This window comes from Bombina bombina, chromosome 6 (assembly GCF_027579735.1).
Source record: "Bombina bombina isolate aBomBom1 chromosome 6, aBomBom1.pri, whole genome shotgun sequence".
NCBI lineage: Eukaryota > Metazoa > Chordata > Amphibia > Anura > Bombinatoridae > Bombina > Bombina bombina.
This window is the reverse complement of record NC_069504.1, coordinates 646,460,377-646,488,132: the sequence shown is the minus strand read 5'-3', so window position 1 is coordinate 646,488,132 and position 27,756 is coordinate 646,460,377. Positions and strand designations below refer to the sequence as shown.

Sequence of the window (27,756 nt, the reverse complement as noted above, 5' to 3'; positions counted from 1 at the left end):
TAGCTACGCATGCTTTCCCCCCCCCGCACCTTTTAAATACCGCTGGTATTTAGAGTTTACAGAATGGCTGGGTTTTCAGTGCGTTAGGCTCCAAAAAGGGAGCGTAGAGCATAATTTAACGCCACTGCAACTCTAGATACCAGCGGTGCTTACGGACGCGGCCAGCCTCAAAAACGTGCTCGTGCACGATTCCCCCCTAGGAAACAATGGGGCTGTTTGAGCTGAAAAAAAAACTAACACCTGCAAAAAAGCCGCGTTCAGCTCCTAACGCAGCCCCATTGTTTCCTATGGGGAAACACTTCCTATGTCTGCACCTAACACCCTAACATGTACCCCGAGTCTAAACACCCCTAACCTTACACTTATTAACCCCTATTCTGCCGCCCCCGCTATCGCTGACCCCTGCATATTATTTTTAACCCCTAATCTGCCGCTCCGTAAACCGCCGCTACTTACATTATCCCTATGTACCAATAATCTGCTGCCCCTAACACCGCCGACCCCTATATTATATTAATTAACCCCTAATCTGCCCCCCACAACGTCGCCTCCACCTGCCTACACTTATTAACCCCTAATCTGCCGACCGGACCGCGCCGTTATTATAATAAAGTTATTAACCCCTAATCCGCCTCACTCCCGCCTCAATAACCCTATAATAAATAGTATTAACCCCTAATCTGCCCTCCCTAACATCGCCGACACCTAACTTCAATTATTAACCCCTAATCTGCCGACCGAATCTCGCCGCTACTCTAATAAATGGATTAACCCCTAAAGCTAACACTAACACCCCCCTAAATTAAATATAATTTAAATCTAACGAAATAAATTAACTATTATTAAATAAATTATTCCTATTTAAAGATAAATACTTACCTGTAAAATAAACCCTAATATAGCTACAATATAAATAATAATTATATTGTAGCTATTTTAGGATTAATATTTATTTTACAGGTAACTTTGTATTTATTTTAACCAGGTACAATAGCTATTAAATAGTTAAGAACTATTTAATAGCTAAAATAGTTAAAATAATTACAAAATCACCTGTAAAATAAATCCTAACCTAAGTTACAATTAAACCTAACACTACACTATCAATAAATTAATTAAATTAAATACCTACAATTATCTACAATTAAACCTAACACTACACTATCAATAAATTAATTAAATACAATATCTACAAATAAATACAATGAAATAAACTAACTAAAGTACAAAAAATAAAAAAATATTTACAAACATTAGAAAAATATTACAACAATTTTAAACTAATTACACCTACTCTAAGCCCCCTAATAAAATAACAAAGCCCCCCAAAATAAAAAAATGCCCTACCCTATTCTAAATTAAAAAAGTTCAAAGCTCTTTTACCTTACCAGCCCTGAACAGGGCCCTTTGCGGGGCATGCCCCAAAGAATTCAGCTCTTTTGCCTGTAAAAAAAAAACATACAATACCCCCCCCCCAACATTACAACCCACCACCCACATACCCCTAATCTAACCCAAACGCCCCTTAAATAAACCTAACACTAAGCCCCTGAAGATCTTCCTACCTTGTCTTCACCATGCCAGGTTCACCGATCCGTCCAGAGTCTTGATCCAAGCCCAAGCGGGGGGCTGAAGAGTGACGTCCATCCTCGGGCAGAAGTCTGGATCCAAGCGGCGGCTGAAGAAATCCATCATCGGGCTGAAGTCGGAAGTCCATCATCGGGATGAAGTCTTCAATCAAGCCGCATCTTCAATCTTCTTTCTTCTGGAGCGGAGCGGAGCCATCTTCTTTCCAACCGACGCGGATCCAACCTCTTCAACCGACGCCTACTCGCCGAATGAAGGTTCCTTTAAGGGACGTCATCCAAGATGGCGTCCCTCGAATTCCGATTGGCTGATAGGATTCTATCAGCCAATCGGAATTAAAGTAGGAAAATTCTGATTGGCTGATGGAATCAGCCAATCAGAATCAAGTTCAATCCGATTGGCTGATCCAATCAGCCAATCAGATTGAGCTCGCATTCTATTGGCTGTTCCGATCAGCCAATAGAATGCGAGCTCAATCTAATTGGCTGATCGGATCAGCCAATCAGAATTTTCCTACCTTAATTCCGATTGGCTGATAGAATCCTATCAGCCAATCAGCATTCGAGGGACGGCATCTTGGATGACGTCCCTTAAAAGAACCTTCATTCGGCGAGTAGGCGTCGGTTGAAGAGGTTGGATCCGCGTCGGTTGGAAAGAAGATGGCTCCGCTCCGCTCCAGAAGAAAGAAGATTGAAGATGCGGCTTGATAGAAGACTTCATCCCGATGATGGACTTCCGACTTCAGCCCGATGATGGATTTCTTCAGCCGCCGCTTGGATCCAGACTTCAGCCCGAGGATGGACGTCACTCTTCAGCCCCCCGCTTGGGCTTGGATCAAGACTCTGGACGGATCGGTGAACCTGGCATGGTGAAGACAAGGTAGGAAGATCTTCAGGGGCTTAGTGTTAGGTTTATTTAAGGGGGGTTTGGGTTAGATTAGGGGTATGTGGGTGGTGGGTTGTAATGTTGGGGGGGGGTATTGTATGTGTTTTTTTACAGGCAAAAGAGCTGAATTCTTTGGGGCATGCCCCGCAAAGGGCCCTGTTCAGGGCTGGTAAGGTAAAAGCTTTGAACTTTTGTAATTTAGAATAGGGTAGGGCATTTTTTTATTTTGGGGGGCTTTGAGTAGGTGTAATTAGTTTAAAATTGTTGTAATATTTTTCTAATGTTTGTAAATATTTTTTTATTTTTTGTAACTTAGTTCTTTTTTATTTTTTGTACTTTAGTTAGTTTATTTAATTGTAGTTATTTGTATGTATTGTATTTAATTAATGTATTGATAGTGTAGTGTTAGGTTTAATTGTAACTTAGGTTAGGATTTATTTTACAGGTAATTTTGTAATTATTTTAACTATTTTAGCTATTAAATAGCTCTTAACTATTTAATAGCTATTGTACCTTGTTAAAATAAATACAAAGTTGCCTGTAAAATAAATATAAATCCTAAAATAGCTATAATATAATTATAATTTATATTGTAGCTATATTAGGGTTTATTTTACAGGTAAGTATTTAGCTTTAAATAGGAATAATTTATTTAATAAGAGTTAATTTATTTCGTTAGATTTAAATTATATTTAATTCAGGGGGGTGTTAGGGTTAGACTTAGCTTTAGGGGTTAATCCATTTATTACAGTAGCAGCGAGATTCGGTCGGCAGATTAGGGGTTAAAAATTGAAGTTAGGTGTCGGCGATGTTAGGGAGGGCAGATTAGGGGTTAATACTATTTAGTATAGGGTTATTGAGGCGGGAGTGAGGCGGATTAGGGGTTAATAACTTTATTATAGTAGCGGTGCGGTCCGCTCGGCAGATTAGGGGTTAATAATTGTAGGCAGGTGGAGGTGACGTTGAGGGGAGCAGATTAGGGGTTAATAAATATAATATAGGGGTCGGCGGTGTTAGGGGCAGCAGATTAGGGGTACATAAGGATAATGTAGGTAGCGGCGCTTTGCGGTCGGCAGATTAGGGGTTAATTATTGTAGGTAGCTGGCGGCGACGTTGTGGGGGGCAGGTTAGGGGTTAATAAATATAATATAGGGGTCGGCGGTGTTAGGGGCAGCAGATTAGGGGTACATAAGTATAACGTAGGTGGCGGTCGGCAGATCAGGGGTTAAAAAAATTTAATCGAGTGGCGGCGATGTGGGGGGACCTCGGTTTAGGGGTACATAGGTAGTTTATGGGTGTTAGTGTACTTTAGAGCACAGTAGTTAAGAGCTTTATAAACTGGCGTTAGCCCAGAAAGCTCTTAACTACTGACTTTTTTCTGCGGCTGGAGTTTTGTCGTTAGATTTCTAACGCTCACTTCAGCCACGACTCTAAATACCGGAGTTAGAAAGATCCCATTGAAAAGATAGGATACGCAATTGATGTAAGGGGATCTGCGGTATGGAAAAGTCGTGGCTGGAAAATGAGCATTAGACCCTTTCCTGACTGACTCCAAATACCGGCGGTAGCCTAAAACCAGCATTAGGAGCCTCTAACGCTGGTTTTGACGGCTACCGCCAAACTCTAAATCTAGGCCTTAGGGTTTATTTTATAGGTATTTAGTTTTAAATAGGAATAATTTAGTTAATGATAGTAATTTTATTTAGATTTATTGTAATTATATTTAAGTTAGGGGGTGTTAGGGTTAGACTTAGCTTTAGCGGTTAATAACTTTAATATAGTGGCGGCAACGTTGGGGGCAGCAGATTAGGGGTTAATAAATGTAGGTAGGTTGCGGCGACATTGGGGGTGGCAGATTAGGGGTTAATAAATATAATGTAGGTGTCGGCGATGTTGGGGGCAGCAGATTAGGGGTTCATAAGTATAATGTAGGTGGCGGCGGTGTCCGGAGCGGGGCGGCATATTAGAGGTTAATAAGTGTAAGATTAGGGGTGTTTAGACTTGGGGTTCATGTTAGGGTGTTAGGTGTAGACATAACTTTTATTTCCCCATAGGAATCAATGGGGCTGCGTTAAGGAGTTTTACGCTGCTTTTTTGCAGGTGTTAGACTTTTTTTCAGCCGGCTCTCCCCGTTGATTCCTATGGGGAAATCGTGCACGAGCACGTACGACCAGCTCACCGCTGACTTAAGCAGCGCAGGTATTGGAGTGCGGTAATGAGCAAAATTTTGCTCAACGCTCACTTCTTGTCTTTTAACGACGGCTTTCTGAAAACTCGTAATACCAGTGCTGCATGTAAGTGAGCGGTGAGACAAAACTGCTCGTTAGCACCGCACAGCCTCTAACGCAAAACTCGTAATCTAGGCCATTGTTTTCTTGCTGATAAGTTTATTAAATCCAGAAAATTAAAGTATCTCGTAGTGAACCAAGGATGTGCTAAGAGGATTCATGTAATATTAGCACTGTGGCTAGTGGGTGTAGAGGCGCAGGTCCTTTAAAATATTCTTTTCTGGTGCTTCAGTTAGGGCTGATGAATAAGAAACTTGACTTATGATTTGTGTAGATCAACACCAATTAATTAGTGCAGTATACTTACTTAATTTGTGTTGATCTACACAAATCACAAGTCAAGTTTTTTATTCCTCAGCCCTAACTGAAGCACCAGAAAATAATATTTTAAAGGACCTGCGCCTCTACACCCACTATCCACATTTCTATAAACAGTCTTTTGGGAGAGACTGATAGAAGGCAGTGGTCAACACAGAGGAGAGTACTATTCTCATTCTTGCCATTTCTGTACAATTGGTGTTATAACATCTAGCATACCTTGTATAGTATAAGTTTATGTAATATTAGCAGAATGCAGGAGTCAGTACAGAAGATGCAAGTCAAGTAAAGTTAGCAGAATGCGGGAGTCAGTGAAGAAGATGCAAGTCAGGTAATATTAGCAGAATGCGGGAGTCAATGCAGAAGATACAAGTCATGTAATGTTAGCAGAATGCAGGAGTCAGTGAAGAAGATGCAAGTCATGTAATGTTAGCAGAATACGGAAGTCACTGCAGAAGATGCAAGTCATGTAAAGTTAGCAGAATGCGGGAGTCAGTGAAGAAGATTCAAGTCATGTAAAGTTAGCAGAATGCGGGAGTCAGTGAAGAAGATGCAAGTCATGTAATGTTAGCAGAATGCAGGAGTCAGTGAAGAAGATGCAAGTCATGTAATGTTAGCAGATTGCGGGAGTCACTGCAGAAGATGCAAGTCATGTAAAGTTAGCAGAATGCGGGAGTCACTGCAGAAGATGCAAGTCATGTAAAGTTAGCAGAATGCGGGAGTCAGTGAAGAAGATGCAAGTCATGTAATGTTAGCAGAATGCGGGAGTCAGTGAAGAAGATGCAAGTCATGTAATGTTAGCAGAATGCGGGAGTCACTGCAGAAGATGCAAGTCATGTAATGTTAGCAGAATGCGAAAGTCAGTGAAGAAGATGCAAGTCATGTAATGTTAGCAGAATGCGGGAGTCACTGCAGAAGATGCAAGTCATGTAATGTTAGCAGAATGCGGGAGTCAGTGCAGAAGAGGCAAGTCATGTATTGGCGCGAAGGGGAGGGATGCAAATGATGCAGGTGAAATGTATGGGAAAAGGTTACATGATCCTTGATGCAAATGAGATGTACGGAAACTGGAGAGTTCTGAGGAAAATGATGCAGACAATATGTGTGAGGAAAAGGTGCAAGTTATGACAAGGGGGTGCAGATTGTATGAGAAAATTAATCAGGTTACATGAAGGCAGCACAGGTGATGCAGGTAAAAATACACTACGTCTAGTAGTTTTTGGATATTTATAGAGAGACAGCGCCAGTTAGAAACAGGAGAAACGTTTGAGCTGATGCAGGGAAGGAGGGTATGTGAATCAGTGCAGGTACTATATGGGCAAAAATAAACCAAATGGATGTAGGCCAGATGTGGCGAAAAAGCTGAATTGTATGGGAAAGGACAGAGAACACGAAGTTGAGATGTAAGGAAGATGTTGCAAATTATATGAATGTCACAGGCAATGCAGCTTAATATGCCTTCCTATTTGTCAAATGCAAACATTCCCAGTCTGGTTTGCACCCAGGTTGCCTATTATTTCACCTTGATCCACAGAAATCAATTTTGATACCACACACCCTCATGTAAATTTACAGTCCATGATTAAATAATCATTATGGTGCAATTAATCAATTAATGTCAACTTGAAAATGATGCACATTGATAAGTTACTTAATTAATGAACATATGTATTAAGTAGAGTGGAGAAGTTTACATGCATTCTAAAACATTACCTTGCCACAAATTAATATTACAGTTTATTCTGGTAAAGTACTGACCAGCAGTACATCAAACAAACTGATCGGATATATTCCAGGCAACAGCTTTTTATGAAAAAAACTGTATCTGCCAAAACTAACTTACCAGTCGTAATGTGACATATATATTAAAAAATAACGTCTAACTAGTTAAGCCTCTGTCACATGATCTTTCGCATACCTGGAACACCTCTGCTTGCCCTGGCTGCTGGTGGGAATGCTGCTCGTTGCTTTGCTGGTTATGATGTTGACTTTGCCACTGAGACCAGACTTCAGATGCGCGACCTTGGAACTGACCGCTGGTCTGTCCTGTTTCAGCTGCAAGTTACAGACACATAAGTAATTGTAAAATGGAGAACATAAGGGTTATGCTAAATTAAAAAAGAACACTTAAAATTATGATTTTCTGCTATGAAATCTCTGTTAAGTGAATATAATACAATTAAGGGTTGCTCACATGCAATTGTACCTTTTACAAGATACTTTGAGAAGGTATCACAAGCAACTGTCTATTGGATTTTTGAAAAGTTTGAGATTCCAAAAAACAGAATATGAATGGTTTGTACAAACAGAGTGATCAGCATTTTCATGATAAGCTTGCATTAGCTCTATCGTCCTTCAGGGTCTCACACTTGCATGTAAGATCTAAGCATGTGTTGTTCAAAAAGTCCATTAGCCCTCAGTTAACATATTTACCAATAGCAGACAAATGGAATGTAACCACTTTTTTTCCATTATACTTTCAGCTCACATAAGATCCTATGTTAATGAGCATATTTTTAACTTTGATTTGGCATGTTAGTACAATAATGTTACTTTGTAACTATGAAATCAGGTGGGAGTCCTAAGCAGTGATTAGAGGCTACATGTATGTCACTCCTGATTGTCTGTGTCTTGGGGCCTGATGATATAAAGCTCTCCATTCAGGTGAGATGATATAAAATGATCCCCCAGAACTTGTGATATTCTAAATAGACAGATTTTGCTATAATTCTCAAGGGGGCATTCCCTGCATTTCTGTATGTGAAGGAAAGCCAAGCCTAGTGCAATTTAGAGCAATGCTGCATTTACACTTGTAATTTATATTACTTTACACTTCAGATGAAGTCTTATTACATTTAAACTTTGCACTTTCTATTTTGTATTGTATTTTCGTACAGCAGTGTATTTAGGATTGTGATTTTACAAATTTTGATCATGCTTTGTCAGTTTCTGTGTAGTTTTAACAAATTAGGATCATACTTTGTATATTTATGTGTATCTTTTACAAATTACGTTGCACTTTGTATGTCTTTTATTTAAATTAAAACTGAAAAACTGTCAGCTTCAGATTCCCAGAGAGCTTCATTACTTTCTATGGGCCCGATAAGCAAAGATTCTCTAGTTTGTAGAGAAATGACAGAGCAGACTTCACAGGGGCTGGTCTCACTGAATCCTATAAGAAAAAGGGCAAAACCTTGAAGTCCCAGAGAGATGAGAGATGCCTTCCACAGAAAGTAATGAGGCTATTTGGGATACAGAATTTCACAGGGGAGAGAGAATTTTACAGAAGAACACCAGGGGATGATATAAACTTTAGTCTCAGTTTGCAGCAAAAACAAATTAAAATGAAATGTTTGCACTGCAATTTAACTTGTTTTTGTCAGTAGTTTATTCTATAATATATATATATATTTATATATAAAATAAAACTTTTCTGTCAGTTAAATAAGTGTATTGTGAATTTTGAGCAATCTTCACCTTCATACAGGTGATAAGATAATTCAGAGAGACCAGCTTGTTTAAAATGCTTATCGCATTTCACAAGAATTGTGAGAGAGCTTCAGATATACCCAGGGAACTACTTTCTGAAGTAGTGATTTATTTCACAATAGAGAAAATACAAGAAGCAATGTAATTTGTAAAAACTTTCAAACCATAATAAGAATTTGTAAAAGCACTGCTGACTCTGAATCTAAATGTATTAAAATTGCACAAGGTTAAATGTAATAATACTGAAAGGACCCAATCTGAAGTGCAAAGTAATATAAAATACAAAGCACAAACTGTCATGTCATGCAGTGCTATATTGCACTGGGCTCGTCTCCTACACATACAGAAATGCAGAGAACACCCACAAGTATAGCACAATTTGCCTATCTAGAATCTTGTGAGAAATCTTGCAGTGCTGGAGGATTTTTAGCATTCAGGGAGTTCAGCCCCTGTGAAGTCTGCACTGCAATATCTCTCCAAGCAGGATAAGCTTTTATCACCAGGCCCCTGGTTTGAAGAAGCAATGTGCATATAACGGTTTTCACTCACTTCCATCATTCAGATAGAGGGTACAATTTTAAGAAAGATTCCAATTTACTTCCATTATCAAACTGACTTAGTTCTGGTATTCTATGTTGAAGAGAATACCCAGGTAGGTAGTGTTCATGTGTCTAGAGAACTATATAGCAGAAGTTTTACAAGAATGCTTAGGAGCACTAGATAGCATCAGTGTTTCCACAATAAATACTATAGTTAAAATATTTTTTCCAAAACTGCCTCCATATAATGCTTTCAAAAAATGATACCAAGAGAACAAAGTCAATGTGATAACAGATGCAAATTGTTAACGTTCTTAAAATTGTATGCTCTATCTGAATCATTAATTTTTTTTAAACTTTTTTTTGTTAGTTTAAATAAAAAGGGACAGTGATCATTTGTGGGCAATAATAAAATGCTATTTTATTTATTAAAGTGTGTAAGAGACTTAAAACATGCTTAACAATTGTTTAGGCAGTTGAAATCACTGTAATAGCTTAATTTACAAAGTTTTCAGTTGGTCCCCTGAAACCTGGCACACCACCAACTTTTTCCCCCTCTTGGATCAATACAGCAATCTGTAATGTCACACTACAAGACCATTGCCAGGAATGACTTACTGAATGCTGCATTTCTTCCCCCTAAACTGGAGTAAGCATTCCCGCTGGGCGATGATGTGGCAGGGCTGGACAAGGGGCTATAGGTGGATGGGTCTGATGTATACGTGTGACTTGTACCAATCCCAAAAGGAGAGGACTGAGCTTTCCCAGACTGTGGAGTGATTTGCTGAGAAGTAAAGAAATCAGGAAAAAATAATGCATACAAAGAACTTTATCACATAACCAATAAAGGGAAAATGATATGGCTCTCACTTTACCTGTCCTTGAAAGGGTGGTCGACTTCCTGTCCAGACCTGACCAGCATTAATCTGACGGGATATCTGTGTCAAATTCTGGCCTGTGTTTGTTGGAGACTGTATCTCATTTACTCCCGTCACATGGACCACTGAAGAGCTGCAAGGACACAAACACTTCAGAAGTTACGCATTATGATGAATATGTTAAGAAACCTGTATCCTTAAATCTGTTTTAGTACCTAAATGATTTGCCACTATGACCGGGCTGAAATGGGCTGCTTGTAGAGTACAGCTGCTGAGTACCACTGCCTGATGCTGACAGCATCTTCTTCTCAGCTAAATGACAAATGGGAATAAAGACAAAATGGTATATGGTGATACAGAGCAAGAGAAACACACAGTATTTAAACTCATAATTGCACAATCAAGCAAACAAAGCTTAGACTTTATCATTCCTATTTTAGTATATGGCAGACTAGCTGAAAAATCATTCTATCAAGGTAATGTGTGTTTTATATGCGCTAGGCGATTAGATGTTTGTATTCCAATACCATAGATTACCCCATTTTACAGAGACTGCATATTCCACTGTAAAATGTTTATGCCAAGTTACAAATAAAATTAACTAATACTAATTAAGAAAATTACGAGGTTTGAATGCTGCCTTATATTATGCCAATCTGTTCTAAAAATGTCTATTTAAATTATTAAGATTGTATAAGTTTCCAAAGGAGCCCCAATTCCCTAAACACAGCACGTACCAACCACAAAGTACCCTTAACATAAAAGAGATTATCTTCTTTCAAATGAGGAGTCTCATGACCTGGGTGATTGCTCTAGGAATAGAAGCCACTTGTTCAGGTAACTTTTAGGATGTGTTGGCATCAAAAAGATGCTCTAATACCCCCAATCTAGGCATTAAAATGAGGCAAGTTTTGTCTCAAGAGAGGCCACATTTGTTAGCAGTGAAAATGTAAATTCATATTACTTGTTCCATCCATAATGTAACTGCAACAGCAAAACATTCTTATTATCTCCCATTTATATCGCACATGATAAATCCATTAGTGCCCTTTAGAGGCAAAGGCCCCTTATAGTCAGGCATCACAAAAACCAGCTATTACAAAAATGGCTTTCAGACAGCTAAATGAAGAGCCAAGGTTATAATCATAAGACAGTACTTAGAACAGAGACACAAAAATGACATTTTTTATCATTTAAAGAAGAATAAAGACTTAACAGAATATTTATAATACAGCTTTTTGCAATTATTTAGCTCTTTTATTCCATCCATTTAATTAACAGCATACAACTTTATCTCTTTCAAAAAAGAACAAAATACTGAAAGTGCTAGACTGGGGAATTGTAGTTTCTATGATAATAATATTACTAACTCGCCTTTACCCGATTTTACCTTACAACAAGGACCAATCAGACGTAGAATTCTTTAAAAAAAAATGTTTTAAACTACTTTCCCCCAATAGAATGAAAAAAAGAAAGAAAGAAAAAGGTAATCAGAGAATACATTCCAAAAATGCATGACTTTTTAGATCATATAATTGTATTACAGAGTGTCTTTACTAATGCCTAAACAATCAAATGGGGAGATTTGCTAAGAAAAAATTCCTGTAGAAATTCCATCTAAAATGATTAAAGTTGTTTTCATATCTTTAGCATAAAAGCAAAGAGACACTGTGTATTTCAGTGCAGAAAGAATATAAATATGCTGACATTCCTCCCCTATTACCCCATATAGCTATGCACTGATGGCGACAGTCAGGCGCACAGAAGGCACCTTGGAACTGTTAACATTAAGTTTCTTTTTGATTCATGTTTCTACATCTACAAAAATACCTACATTTTTATTGAAAACATACATAACCAAGCTCCCAAATGCATCTAGTCGCCCTGACCTGTCCTGATTTGAACTCTTTATATATCACAGAGAACGTAATCCCCTTCTACACTACAATAGCTTTATTAGGAAGTAAGAAAGATTACAATCTTTTCAGCTTAAGATACTATACAACTCTACACTGATTCATCACTGTGTAATTCTTCAAAACATAGGAACAAATGTTAGAAATATTCTCCTTAGCATAGAAGTCTATTTTAAAAACTGTTGGTGCATTTTGGTTAAAACATATTCTAGCTAAAATACATATAGTGGAATAGAAGTAGGTCATACAGGCTGTAATTCCAGCAAACATTTCAGCAAAACGTGGATCACGCTCTTGGGAGAAGATGGGATCTGGCTTGTCAACCACAGTTTTACCCCCCTCATGCACATTCCCCGTGAGGTTTGGGACAGGCACCTGTAATGACACAAGGCAACTTATTTAACACAAGCTGAGCAAAGGGCGGCAAGAGCTCACAGCAAGAAGGAATAGAACCCAGGGATACCCACCTGTGACAGGTCATAGGAGGACAAATTGTCCCTTGGATGAACTTCTAGCTCTGCCTGCTGCTGCTGGACCTGCCTAAGAACACATGGACAGCTGCAGAAATACTGAAAGTTGTAGGGCTTAATGTCATGAATGTGTTTAGACGGTACAAACAGTATTCTCCATGCATGCAAAACATGCAAAGTCAACAACCCTGCTTATTTTAATCACAGTAATACAAAATATAAACCTGCTACTCTGGAGAGCAGCAGAATTGTAGGATCTGTACTTGTGTGTACATCATCCAAACCGGCCTCTTACTTTACATTGGTGTTGGTACAGATAATATATTCAATCTCATCAGAATATGGGTTCTGGAATGTAAAGCTGCTTGTACGAAGGAGCATCCAGTCTCGAGTCTTGGTGTGAAAACGATACATCACTGACAACACCTGACCTTTTAACTTCACCACCTGATGAGAATAACATTTTATTGAAGAATGACTTAGGAGAAAAAAAAGAATTTGTATTTTTTGGAAGACGTTATCTATAAAAAACGGGGGGAAAAAAGTAATAATCAAACTAGTAGCAAAATGATACCTGCTGGAAACTCTCTCGAAGATGACTTTGATCTTCTGGATGACAGAATTCAATGATATCCTTTCCCAAGAGGTCCTAAAAACAGATATTAAGTTCTCTTGGGGCAAATAAAATATACAGATTCAATATCAATAATGTGCTTAAAAAGTTAAAAATTTTGGTTTGTGGTCTAGACCACTTCAACTTAGTCATGGCAATAAAATCAAAGTGTAAGACTGATCAAAGGAAGAAAATGTGAAACATAAGCATTTAAAACTTACTAAAAAATGTAGTTCAAAGAGGTAAGCAATCTTTAAGTAATAACGTTGCCACAAAAAATAAACAACAATTCACAGTACTAAACATATCACAGATCATTTGCAGGCAAAGACCCTGACCTGTGGTTGATAGCCAATCACACTGATACACCGTGGATCCACAAACGTGATGACACCATCTGTGCTGTGTCGTGATAGGAATTCAGTGGGAAGAGACATTCCATTCATATCCAGACACCCTGGGGAACTTGTGACCTGTAAAATACTGTTTTATGTACTAAACTGCATGGCATAGATAGGATCATAATCTAAAACATTTAGATATATAGGGCTAGATTACAAGTGGCGAACTAAAGTTAGTACGGGTTGTGCACGCACACAAATAAAATTTGCGCTGAACAGATTAGCGTGCCTGAAGATCTAGCACAAAAGTGTAAGGATTAAAAAAAAATGTTTACCAAACACAAATCATATATACACTTTATAATAAAAATATTTCATATAAATATTATAAATACATTTTTAAGGGTTAAAAGGTATATGGTATTTGACTGGAAAGGCATATAATGTTCATAAAAACACACACACATTATATATATATATATATATATATATATACACACACATGCGTGTGTGTGCGCATGTATGTGTTTATCACACACAGACACACATTATATATATATATATATATATATATAAACTTCAAAGAAAGAAGAGGCACTTTTATATATATATATATATATATATATATATATATATATATATATATATATATATATATATATATATATAGCCTACTGAAACAGTATGAACTCACTCTCTGAATTTGAATTTGAATTGACACATTTACAAACTTTGGAGAACAATAAAGATGAGGACTGGTTGGGGAAATTAAAAACTCAGTTTTATATGAAAAGGTATTAGTGTCATTTAAGGAATGCAAATGGGAAGCAGCTATCTCTGATTATAGAGACTTTATAAATGGACACTGGGTCCTGAAGAGAGGAGGACCATTAGACCCAGGAGACAACATATTTTTAAACCTAAGTCTTTACTAACAGTTGATAGTTCTGACAACAGTTCGGAAGGAGAAAATATGCAGAATTTTGTTTCCACTGTTGCCACCTAGGGTATGGTCACGAGATCAAAAAATGACACAGGAGACAAATACGCAGGAGCAAGTAGGGCAGACCACCTCGTCCTTGGCGTAGGTAAATTGGGTGAGTGACAACATTATTAATTTGAGTAACCACCCACTAACGGCGATAGAAAAAACAGTATTGTGCAAAGGGTTTTCTTTTGTACCTACAACTACCACCAGAGAGTTTGATTTGGAGGTGGAATTCTATAGGTTTCAAAGAACTTTGCGTTTAAAAGAACACTTCAAGGATTGTAGTTCTGAGATGGAACAACTAAGGTGTAGGAGTTCTTTTGACCCAAAAGCTAAAACCCTTGCATCAGCACCATTTTACGTTTGATTAAACAAGAGCTGTCTAATTCAGAGTAATAGAACAAAGACACATAAGAATCTATCTGGCAAGGAATGGAAGGCCTTAAATGATTTAAGGAATAATGCCCAACTGGTGTTAAGGGAAGCTGACAAGGGGGTGCTCTGGTAATAATTAACTATTCTGATTACAAAGCACAGATCTTACAACAACTAACTGAAGCAAACGCGTATAGGAGGCTGCCGGGCGATCTGGTGAAAAGCTTAAAAGGTGAAATTGATGAATATATAAAAAACTTGGAACAACAGGAATGGATCAATAAATCACTAGCATCATATCTGATTACTGAATAACCTGTTACTCTGATTTTATATACACTCCCTAAGGTCCACAATGATCTGATCTGTCCTCCAGGGAGACCTATTTTGTCCGCCAGAGGATCGATATTACAACCTCTGGCTGCGTATTTGGATACATTACTGCAACCCCTGGTAAGAAATAAGCCATCATTTTTATTGGATTCAACTGAGGTGATTAACCTCTTGAATGCTGAGGATCTGACCGTTACATCTACCGATTTACTGGTGACATTAAATGTCACCAGTCTTTATACAGTAATCCCACATGATGAAGGGATAGAAGTATCCGTAGACATCTTGGCCGTTATCCATATGAGGATCCCCCTCCTGAGATACTATTGCATCTCTTGGAGTTCAGCCTAAAATACAATTATTTTCGCCTAAAATACAATTATTTTCAGTTTTAAAGAAACTATTATTTACAGATCGAACATGGCCACGGCTTATGCAAACATTTTTATGGCAGACATTGCGTTGTTTGGTACGGAATTATTTAATAGTCATCACATTAAAGTGTTCAAAAGATATATAGATGACTTGTTCATGATTTGGACTGGCACTCGTGATGAATTGAATCTTTAGTTTAACCAACTGGACGATGCCAACAAGAATCTGAAGGTCAAAATAAATGCATCTGAGCAATGTTTTGATTTTCTTGATCTGAGAATCTATAAGGATAACAGCAGATTATATACCACTTTATATACTAAGGATACGGATTGAAATTCTATTTTGAGGGCTGACTGTTGTCATCCATCTGCTCTCAAAAAAATCACTTCCTGTATCAAAATTAAAAGGGTGATCCGGAATAATACAACAGAGTACAACAAAAGGGAACAATTAGCGGAGATGCAAGAGAAGTTTAGAGAGAGGGGATATCCACCTAAAGTCCTGCAGGAGGTCAGAAATACGGTAGAGATTATGACCCAAAAATAATTATTGGGCAAGAAGGAAGAGGATAAAGGGGAATCCAGGTTAACTTTTGTCACCACTTTTACTCCAGATAAGTGTCAAGTTTCAGGAATATTAAAGGGACATTAAACCCTAAAAAATTATCTCATGATGCAGATAGAGAATACAATTTCTCTTGTAAGGTGTATCCAGTCCACGGATCATCCATTACTTGTGGGATATTCTCCTTCCCAACAGGAAGCTGCAAGAGGATCACCCACAGCAGAGCTGTCTATATAGCTCCTCCCCTAACTGCCACTACTAGTCATTCTCTTGCAGCTCTCGACAAAAAAGGAAGTAGCTAGAGAGATGTGGTGTTTATTTAGTTTATCTTCAATCAAAAGTTTGTTATTTTCAAATGGTACCGGAGCTGTACTATTTTAGCCTCAGGCAGAAAATAGAAGAAGAGTCTGCCTGTAGTCTTTGATGATCTTAGCAGGGTGTAACTAAGATCCATTGCTGTTCTCACACATAACTGAAGAGAGAGGTAACTTCAGCTGGGAGAATGGCGTGCAGGGTCTCCTGCTATGAGGTATGTGCAGTTTAAATTTTTCTAGAGAAAGAATATGCTAGAAAATGCTGTTAATACCGGAGTTATTTAAGGTAAGCCTGATTACAGTGATTTAATAACGACTTGTATCATGCTTGCTGTAAAAGGTAATATTCTTATTACTTTCTCACATTGCTGAAAAATAAAACGTTTGCTGGAAGTGTTTTAAACGTTTTTTATACATATTGGTGATAAAACTTTATTGGGGCCCAGTTTTTTCCACATGGCTGGCTAGACTTTGCCTAGGGTTAGTTTTGTTAGGCCCTCTCACTGTGAATACAGGGTGGGAGGGGCCTATTTTCGCGCCTAAATGCGCATCAGATTTTGCAGCTTGAGATATCCAGTTTCCCTGAAGGAGTCTCCTGAACACTTGGAACCTCTCTGAGGGGTTTTTGTGCCTTTCAAAATCGTTATATGAGCAGGTAGGGCCACAGCAGAGCTGTGGCAGTTTGTTGTGACTGTTGAAAAACGTTTATATCGTTTTTTTGATCCGGTTTTGAAACTAAGGGGTTAATCATCCATTTGCAAGTGGGTGCAATGCTCTGTTAGTCTATTATACACACTGTAAACATTTTGTAAGATTTACTGCTTTTTATCACTGTTTTTCAATTTCTGACAAAATTTGTTTCTCTTAAAGGCACAGTACCGTTTTTATTTTTTGCTTGTTTACATTTATCAAAGTGTTTTCCAAGCTTGCTGGTCTCATTGCTAGTCTGTTTAAACATGTCTGACATAGAGGAAACTCCTTGTTCATTATGTTTAGAAGCCATTGTGGAACCCCCTCTTAGAATGTGTACCAAATGTACTGATTTTACTTTAAGTTATAAAGATCATATTCTGTCTTTAAAAGATTTATCACCAGAGGAAACTGACAAGGGGGAAGTTATGCCGACTAACTCGCCCCACGTGTCAGAACCTTTGACTCCCGCTCAAGGGACTCCCGCTCAAGAGGCGCCAAGTACATCTAGCGCGCCCATGGCGTTTACTTTACAAGACATGGCGGCAGTTATGGATCACTACCAGGGTTACAAGGAAAGCTAGACAGCTCTGGGACTAGAAAAAATACAGAGCATTCTGACGCTTTAGTAGCTATGTCTGATATCCCCTCACAATATGCAGAAGCTGAGGCAGGAGAGCTTCTTTCTGTGGGTGATTTTTCTGACTCAGGGAAGATGCTTCAACCTGATTCTGATATGTCTACATTTAAATTTAAGCTTGAACACCTCCGCGTGTTGCTCAGGGAGGTTTTAGCTACTCTGGATGACTGTGACACCATTATAGTGCCAGAGAAATTGTGTAGATTAGATAAATACTATGCAGTGCCTGTTTACACTGATGTTTTTCCAATACCTAAAAGGTTTTCAGAAATTATTGCTAAGGAATGGGATAGACCAGGTGTACCGTTCTCTCCCCCTCTTATTTTTAAGAAAATGTTTCCAATAGATGCCGCTACACGGGACTTATGGCAAACGGTCCCTAAGGTGGAGGGAGCAGTTTCTACCCTAGCTAAGCGTACAACTATCCCCGTCGAGGACAGTTGTGCTTTCCTAGATACAATGGATAAAAAGTTAGAGGGTTACCTTAAGAAAATGTTTATTCAACAAGGTTTTATTCTCCAGCCTCTTGCATGCATTGCCCCGGTCACTGCTGCTGCGGCCCTCTGGTTTGAGTCTCTGGAAGAGGCCTTACAGGTAGAAACCCCATTGGATGATATACTTGACAAGCTTAAAGCGCTTAAGCTAGCCAATTCATTTGTTTCTGACGCCGTTGTTCATTTAACCAAACTAACGGCTAAGAACTCAGGTTTTGCTATTCAGGCGCGTTGGGCGCTATGGCTTAAATCCTGGTCAGCTGACGTTACTTCAAAGTCTAAGCTTCTCAACATTCCCTTCAAGGGGCAGACCCTATTCGGGCCTGGACTGAAGGAGATCATTTCTGATATTACTGGAGGAAAAGGTCATGCCCTTCCTCAGGATAGGTCTAATAAAGTAAGGACCAAACAAACTAATTTCCGTGCCTTTCGAAACTTTAAGACGAACGCGGCATCAACTTCTTCTAATACAAAACAAGAGGGAAATTTTGCCCAGTCCAAGCCGGTCTGGAGACCTAACCAGGCCTGGAACAAAGGTAAGCAGGCCAAGAAGCCTGCTGCTGCCTCTAAGACAGCATGAAAGATCAGCCCCCAATCCGGTAACGGATCTAGTAGGGGGCAGACTTTCTCTCTTCGCCCAGGCTTGGGCAAGAGATGTCCAGGATCCCTGGGCGTTGGAAATTGTGTCCCAGGGATATCTTCTGGACTTCAAAGCTTCTTCCCCAAAAGGAAGATTTCACCTCTCACAATTATCTGCAGACCAGATAAAGAGAGAGGCATTCTTACATTGTGTTCAAGACCTCCTAGTTATGGGAGTGATCCACCCAGTTCCAAAGGAGGAACAAGGGCAAGGCATCTATTCAAATCTCTTTGTGGTTCCCAAGAAAGAGGGAACCTTCAGACCAATCTTAGATCTCAAGATCCTAAACAAATTTCTAAGGGTCCCATCTTTCAAGATGGAGACTATTCGAACCATCCTACCTATGATCCAGGAGGGTCAATACATGACTACCGTGGACTTAAAGGATGCTTATCTTCACATTCCGATACACAAAGATCATCATCGGTTTCTCAGGTTCGCCTTCCTAGACAGGCATTACCAGTTTGTGGCTCTTCCCTTTGGGTTAGCTACGGCACCAAGAATCTTTACGAAGGTTCTGGGGTCACTTCTGGCGGTCCTATGGCCGCGGGGCATAGCAGTAGCCCCTTACTTAGACGACATTCTGATACAGACGTCGAATTTCCAAATTGCCAAGTCCCATACGGACATTGTTCTGGCATTCCTGAGGTCTCATGGGTGGAAAGTGAACGAAAAAAAAGAGTTCTCTATCCCCTCTCACAAGAGTTTCCTTCCTGGGAACTCTGATGGATTCTGTAGAAATGAGGATTTACCTGACAGAGGACAGGTTGTCAAAACTGGTAGCGGCAATGGACATAGTTCCGTTTGCCCGCCTACATCTCAGACCGCTGCAACTCTGCATGCTCAGTCAGTGGAATGGGGATTACACAGATTTGTCCCCTCTACTAAATCTGGATCAAGAGACCAGGGATTCTCTTCTCTGGTGGCTATCTCGGGTCCATCTGTCCAAAGGTATGACCTTCCGCAGGCCAGATTGGACAATAGTAACAACAGATGCCAGCCTTCTGGGCTGGGGTGCAGTCTGGAACTCTCTGAAGGCTCAGGGGTCGTGGACTCAGGAGGAGGCACTCCTTCCAATAAACATTCTGGAACTAAGAGCGATATTCAATGCTCTTCAGGCTTGGCCTCAGATAGCGGCAGTGAGGTTCATCAGATTTCAGTCGGACAACATCACGACTGTAGCTTACATCAAACATCAAGGGGGAACAAGGAGTTCCCTAGCGATGTTGGAGGTTTCAAAGATAATTCGATGGGCAGAGATTCACTCTTGCCATCTATCAGCTATCCATATCCCAGGAGTAGAGAACTGGGAGGCAGATTTTCCAAGTCGACAGACTTTTCATCCGGGGGAGTGGGAGCTCCATCCGGAGGTGTTTGTACAGTTGATTCAACGTTGGGGCAAACCAGAACTGGATCTCATGGCGTCTCGCCAGAACGGCAAGCTTCCTTGTTACGGATCCAGGTCCAGGGATCCCAAGGCAGCGCTGATAGATGCTCTAGCAGCGCCTTGGTCCTTCAACCTGGCTTATGTGTTACCACCGTTTCCTCTGCTCCCTCGTCTGATTGCCAAGATCAAGCAGGAGAGAGCATCGGTAATGTTGATAGCACCTGCGTGGCCACGCAGGACTTGGTATGCAGATCTGGTGGACATGTCATCCTTTCTACCATGGACTCTGAGACAGGACCTTCTACTTAAGGGTCCTTTCAACCATCCAAATCTAATTTCTCTGCAGCTGACTGCTTGGAGATTGAACGCTTGATTTTATCAAAGCGTGGTTTCTCCGAGTCGGTCATTGATACCTTAATACAGGCGCGAAAGCCTGTCACCAGGAAAATCTATCATAAGATATGGTGTAAATATCTTCATTGGTGTGAATCCAAGGGTTACTCATGGAGTAAGGTCAGGATTCCTAGGATATTATCTTTTCTCCAAGAAGGATTGGAGAAGGGTTTGTCAGCTAGTTCCTTAAAGGGACAGATTTCTGCTCTGTCTATTCTTTTGCACAAATGTCTGGCTGAGGTTCCAGACGTGCAGGCGTTTTGTCAGGCTTTAGTCAGAATCAAGCCTGTGTTTAAACCTGTTGCTCCGCCTTGGAGTTTAAATTTAGTTCTTAAGGTTCTTCAAGGGGTTCCGTTTGAACCTTTGCATTCCATAGATATTAAGCTCTTATCTTGGAAGGTTCTGTTTTTAGTAGCTATCTCCTCGGCTCGAAGAGTTTCGGAGTTATCTGCTTTACAATGTGATTCCCCTTATCTCATTTTTCATGCAGATAAGGTAGTGTTACGTACCAAACCTGGTTTAATACCTAAGGTGGTATCTAATAAAAATATCAATCAGGAGATTGTTGTACCCTCACTGTGTCCTAATCCTTCTTCAAAGAAGGAACGTCTTTTACACAATCTTGAAGTGGTTCGTGCTTTAAAGTTTTATTTACAAGCTACTAAAGATTTTCGTCAAACATCTGCATTGTTTGTTGTCTACTCTGGACAGAGGAGAGGCCAAAAGGCTTTGGCAACCTCTCTTTCTTTTTGGCTAAAGAGTATAATACGCTTAGCTTATGAGACTGCTGGCCAGCAGCCTCCTGAAAGGATTACAGCTCATTCTACTAGAGCGGTAGCTTCCACATGGGCTTTTAAAAATGAGTCTTCTGTTGAATAGATTTGTAAGGCGGTGACTTGGTCTTCGCTTCATACTTTTTCAAAATTCTATAAATTTGATACTTTTGCTTCTTCGGAGGCTATTTTTGGGAGAAAAGTCTTGCAGGCAGTGGTGCCTTCCGTTTAAGTGCCTGCCTTGTCCCTCCCTTCATCCGTGTCCTATAGCTTTGGTATTGGTATCCGACAAGTAATGGATGATCCGTGGACTGGATACACCTTTCAAGAGAAAACAAAATTTATGCTTACCTGATAAATTTATTTCTCTTGTGGTGTATCCAGTCCATGGCCCGCCCTGTCATTTTAAGGCAGGTGTTTTTTATTTTTAAACTACAGTCACCACTGCACCCTATAGTTTCTCCTTTCGCTTGCTTGTCTTCGGTCGAATGACTGGTAGTGGCAGTTAGGGGAGGAGCTATATAGACAGCTCTGCTGTGGGTGATCCTCTTGCAGCTTCCTGTTGGGAAGGAGAATATCCCACAAGTAATGGATGATCCGTGGACTGGATACACCACAAGAGAAATAAATTTATCAGGTAAGCATAAATTTTGTTTTTTAAAATGTTTTCAATTTACTTCTATTATCAAATGTATTTCATTCTCATGTTATTCTTTGTTGAAGAGATACCTAGGTAGGTAGCGTGCACATGCCTGAAGCCCTACAGTACATGACAGGAAATAGTGCTGCCATCTAGTGTTCTTGCTAATGTATAACATTGTTGCAAAACTGCTGCTATATAGTGCTGCAGACACGTGCACACTCTTGAGCTTACATTTCTGCTTTTCAAATAAGGATAACAAGAAAACGAAGAAAATATGATAATAGAAGTAAATTAGAAAGTTGTTTAAAATTTAAAAAAATCAGTTTATAAATAACAAGTATAATATTAAGTAGCAGTTATGAAATTGGAGCGTATAACATATTTGATAATTTGTGTATATTCTATTCTATATGTTGACACAGTAACACATATATAAATGAACAATGGATATGGGTTTGACATACCACCTCCAAACAGCATGCATTTTTGTGTGATTGGTAGGTACTGTTTCATGTTTTTGGCGCAGTGTGACAATATAGTAATTGATAACTTAGGTATTAGTATTGTCTTTTGTGGCAGGTTATATACCAGCTGATATATTGGAATGGAAGTTTTCTGTAATCTCCAAGCATTTCCTGATTTGATTTTAGATTGATGTCTGGTCCGGCTTTCTGTAGTAGTCCCGGCTCATGCACAGTTGCACACAGGGAACGCTGTCGGAGATCCATGATGGGCGGTTGAACTTGATGGAGGGGTACTTAAGGGGGAGGGTAAGTTATGCACATTTATTGCATGTCTGAAGAAGGGGCACCATCCCAAAACGTCACAGTGAAATAAAATTTACTGGAATTAAACGGAGTGTCTGTGCCAATATTGTGGACTTGTATATTGTTTAACCAGAGCACCCTGGAAGTTGAATTGATTATTTTGCAAGAGTGCCAGTCCTTGGAATAAGGTATGAGATATATATATATATATATATATATATATATATATATATATATATATATATATAGTACAGTATTGTATACCAAGCACTCCACCTTATGTAATCCACAAATGACCTGGGTGCAGTCCAAGATTTACAGTTTATATAGAGATTTCATGAATTTAACATATAATTCAGGTTTTATTGTAGGTAATACTTAAAGGGTCAAATACATACATACATACACTTACACACACACACACACACTTTGGAGGCCTTTCCACTCAAATACATTTAAACATGACAAATAATTTATAATAATTTTTCATATGTTTTACTGTGTTTTAATGTAAATATTTTACATTCCAATGTTTTTCACTTAGAAGAAAACGTTCTTTGTATTTTTATATATATATATATATATATATATATATATATATATATATATATATATATATATATATATATATATATCTATATCTATACCTGTATATATTCATATAGATATAGGTTTAGGTTAGGATTGCACCGATACCATTTTTTAAGACCGAGTACAAGTACCGATACTTTTTTTCAAATACTCACCGATACCAATTACCGATACTTTTTTAATTTCATGACAGTTTACCAAGCACAATACAGACTAATGATTTAAGATAGCTTCTTTATAATTATGAACTGTATCTCAAAAGACATTATGAAATAATAAAACAGTTTTATGTGCTTGTTGTTACAAAGTTCATAAAATTATTACAATAACATATATAAATAATAACAACAATAAATAACAGCTGCAGCAGCTGGGACTGAAAAGCTACAATTTAAAGGGGCGATTACTGGATGCAATTGGGTTGTAGGGTGCCTATATAACTGATAAATCTGACACTTGTACTTAATACAAAGTCGTATAATTTAATTCTGGAAATAATATTGGGGAAGGAGTATCCCAGTAATCCCCTTTGAGAAAAATGGGGCATTTGTATTCTACTGACTCAACAGAAAATAGGGCTGGTCTTCATATTTTTCCAGGGCTGCTTTTTATTCCCAGTCCAGCCCTGGCTAAGGGTGTTCCTCAGAGTACAGTATATTTTGAGCATAATTGTGCAAGATGAGAGGCTTCCTGCTGTAAAATAGCAGCTTTTAAAGCACTGCTCTGACGTAAAATAATACAAATAACAGCAATTTTTATTGGCAGAACAGAAGTGAACAATTTTTAGTTAAGTCTTCACTCCAGCTTAACATGGAATGGGAACATACAGTTTGAAAAACGCCACAAGATGGCATATGGCTAGGAATTGGAGGTATCGGTTTAAGTATCGGTGCATTTGCACGAGTACAAGTACTCATGCAAATACTTGGTATCGGTATCGGTGCAACCCTAGTTTAGATATATATTTTGAATTCTGTGGGGGGAAGATAATGCAGTTTCAATATCCGAAGTGTTGAAGTTAGCACGCATTGTGTTTGTTCTTGTGCTAACTTTTTACTTTTAACTTGTAATACGCATGCTAACCCAGCCACGTTAAAATTTTACTTTGAGCACAGTTAGTGCAAGAGCGAAAAAATTCCTTAGCATGACACTTGTAATCTTGCCCATAATGTACTAAAAAGCTCCATGAGATTTATTTTACAAACAAGTAAAAATAATCTTCTAGTAAACTTGCATATGTGGTGCCTTCCAGAACTGAACAATGAACATAACAAGTTTGATGATACGAGTTGTAGGCAAAGTAATCTTTAGCAAGTTTTTTAACATTATAATTGACCACTGGGGTAGATTATATTTCAGATGAAAAGTTAACCCACATATTTCTATAAAATTCTTCATTGATGTTAATAGGAGACTACAGAAATCTTCAACTTATCCCTGGTAATTAGTTTTACAAAATAATCCCCCCCGCATGGAATTATAGAGAGATAAAATGCACTCAAACCTGTAGCCTTCCAATAGCAACAAGGCAGTATTTGCTCACTTGGCCAACCTCTGCATCTTCGTCTGGGATCGTCATGCCTGTCATAAAAAACTCCTCATAAGTTATGTTTGCATAACAATTTTCTATTATAGACACAACATATAATGCAGTCATTTTTACATATTGTTGTATTGTTTCTTTTAAATAATGTTATGTTATACTGCTTTTTTTTACTAACAAGTAACATATACATATAGTCAGAACCAGATCACACTTTTCTAAAGATTAATTGTAAAGAAAAAAAAAAAATCTAGCAAATTATCATGCAAGATGCATAAACAATCATTACAAGTTTTTAAGTATTCTAAAGAAAATGGATCTAGATTACACAGCAGTTGTAGACTTAACAACTGACAATAACGCCTTGTAATTTAACTTTGATTTTTGCTGTTGCTAACCACCGTTAAGCTTACAACTGGAATGTGATCTATTATAGAGTTTTGTCGTATAACCATGCTTGCGCAGATAGTATTTCGAAAAAAACCAAACATTTTTCTATGTTCATTAATAGCAACAAGAGTATACAGCCTATATAGTTACAGGAATCTATAAAATACACTGGTAAAAAAGTTTTAAAGTGATATGAGATAGTGCTTCTTTAGTAAAACATATGTTAAATCAAAGTAATCATAAAAAGAAATATTGTTTTCTTGCTAAATGTACACTCGGTCTAGCCAATGCCTGCAGCTAGATAAGAAAGATACCATTACATCAATTAAGTTCTACTATGACATGATTACTGCAGCAAACTTTCTTTACTGAGCATGGGCAATAAACTGACTACAGCTAGAGCAGTCTCCTAGCAACGCTTCATAGGAAAAGATGCTCCTTTGCCTTCCTGTAGAGACCACAGCTCCCTTCTGGTGTAGTGACAGGAAGTAATGGCCCCTTCACAAATGAAGTTATAAAATATATATAAGGTGGAATTCTTTTAAAATAATGATTAATACAAATTGCAATGATTTCTAATAAATATAACCCACTGATTAGTCCTTTTTTATTAAAACAATATAACAGACTGTTGGATATCCCTTTAACTCCGGAATCACCAATGCATACAGGTAAATCATAAGTATGGTTGATTAAACTGCAGCTAACCATTCATATAATTTTATGTACATTTCTTTCTGAAAGATTATGTCATGCCAAATAAGGTTGTAAGAACAAAAGAGGTTAATACAACCTCAGTTATGGATATATGAGAAGCTGCTGTCCCTGGTTCCCCCTACTCTGCAGACACACAGCACTGGAATGTTGTTTACTGGTAGCAAAATTAGAGGCTACGGAGCACATTTGTGTCTCATTAGGGGTATTTTTATCACATGCATTTCTGCACTGCTTGGAGCCATCCAAACTTCCTGTTATGAATTTGGAAAAAATGCAGCTGATCTGTGCTGAGCTGGTTTCAGCATTTTCCAAGTTTATTTCATAAGCCTCAGATATATGGTGACGGCATTTAATGAGTCAGTGACAGCTCGTCTTATTTATTAGAGGAATCCAGGATGCTGCCTAAACAATAATAATACCAATGGCTAACGTATATATTGTCACTGTATACATAAGCCCAATCGTATTAGGTCTGTAAATCTAAAAGTGCGTATTTAAGTTTCTAAACGATCAGAAACTCCTTCCATTAAAGGGGTTAACAATTTTACCAAGACTATTTAAACTAACTACAAAAGTGCAGCATTTGGTATCAATTTTGCCCTCACTGGTGACCATATCTTTTCAGTTTAATTTCTTTCTAATTGTATGTGATTTATTACAGTTTTGAATAATTGCGACCGGTAAATTCCATAGTATAAAAAACACATTTAATTTAATGAGAAGCACTGGTAAAGAAGTTTGTTTTCTTTCTTTTAAAGGAACATGAAAGTAAAAAACATAATTTATGCTTACCTGATAAATTTATTTCTCTTGTAGTGTATCCAGTCCACGGATCATCCATTACTTGTGGGATATTCTCCTTCCCAACAGGAAGTTGCAAGAGGATCACCCACAGCAGAGCTGCTATATAGCTCCTCCCCTCACTGCCATATCCAGTCATTCGACCGAAACAAGACGAGAAAGGAGAAACCATAGGGTGCAGTGGTGACTGTAGTTTAATTAAAATTTAGACCTGCCTTAAAAGGACAGGGCGGGCCGTGGACTGGATACACTACAAGAGAAATAAATTTATCAGGTAAGCATAAATTATGTTTTCTCTTGTTAAGTGTATCCAGTCCACGGATCATCCATTACTTGTGGGATACCAATACCAAAGCTAAAGTACACGGATGATGGGAGGGACAAGGCAGGAACTTAAACGGAAGGAACCACTGCCTGTAGAACCTTTCTCCCAAAAACAGCCTCAGAAGAAGCAAAAGTGTCAAATTTGTAAAATTTTGAAAAGGTGTGAAGCGAAGACCAAGTCGCAGCCTTGCAAATCTGTTCAACAGAGGCCTCATTTTTAAAGGCCCAGGTGGAAGCCACAGCTCTAGTAGAATGAGCTGTAATCCTTTCAGGAGGCTGCTGTCCAGCAGTCTCATAGGCTAAGCGTATTATGCTCCGAAGCCAAAAGGAGAGAGAGGTTGTAGAAGCTTTTTGACCTCTCCTCTGTCCAGAGTAAACGACAAACAGGGCAGATGTTTGACGAAAATCTTTAGTAGCCTGTAAGTAAAACTTCAAGGCACGGACTACGTCCAGATTATGCAAAAGACGTTCCTTCTTTGAAGAAGGATTAGGACACAATGATGGAACAACAATCTCTTGATTGATATTCCTGTTAGAAACCACCTTAGGTAAAAACCCAGGTTTGGTACGCAGAACTACCTTGTCTGAATGAAAAATCAGATAAGGAGAATCACAATGTAAGGCAGATAACTCAGAGACTCTTCGAGCCGAGGAAATAGCCATCAAAAACAGAACTTTCCAAGATAA

The 27,756-nt window shown here is 38.6% G+C and overlaps 1 protein-coding gene across 3 annotated transcripts in view; it reads right to left on the bottom strand.

The window, feature by feature from the left end:
- The window catches only part of ARNT2 (aryl hydrocarbon receptor nuclear translocator 2), a 162,587-nt gene that overhangs the window by 15,302 nt on the left and 119,529 nt on the right, over nt 1–27,756 (bottom strand). For all 3 annotated transcript variants that reach the window (XM_053717672.1, XM_053717673.1, XM_053717674.1), the window contains 10 exons: nt 24,799–24,875; nt 13,322–13,456; nt 12,945–13,019; nt 12,666–12,817; nt 12,368–12,440; nt 12,149–12,275; nt 10,200–10,296; nt 9,982–10,117; nt 9,725–9,890; nt 6,997–7,133 (listed from right to left, as the gene is read on the bottom strand). In XM_053717672.1, the coding sequence (XP_053573647.1) occupies nt 6,997–7,133; nt 9,725–9,890; nt 9,982–10,117; nt 10,200–10,296; nt 12,149–12,275; nt 12,368–12,440; nt 12,666–12,817; nt 12,945–13,019; nt 13,322–13,456; nt 24,799–24,875 (1,175 nt within the window). The remainder of the gene's footprint in view (nt 1–6,996; nt 7,134–9,724; nt 9,891–9,981; nt 10,118–10,199; nt 10,297–12,148; nt 12,276–12,367; nt 12,441–12,665; nt 12,818–12,944; nt 13,020–13,321; nt 13,457–24,798; nt 24,876–27,756) is intronic.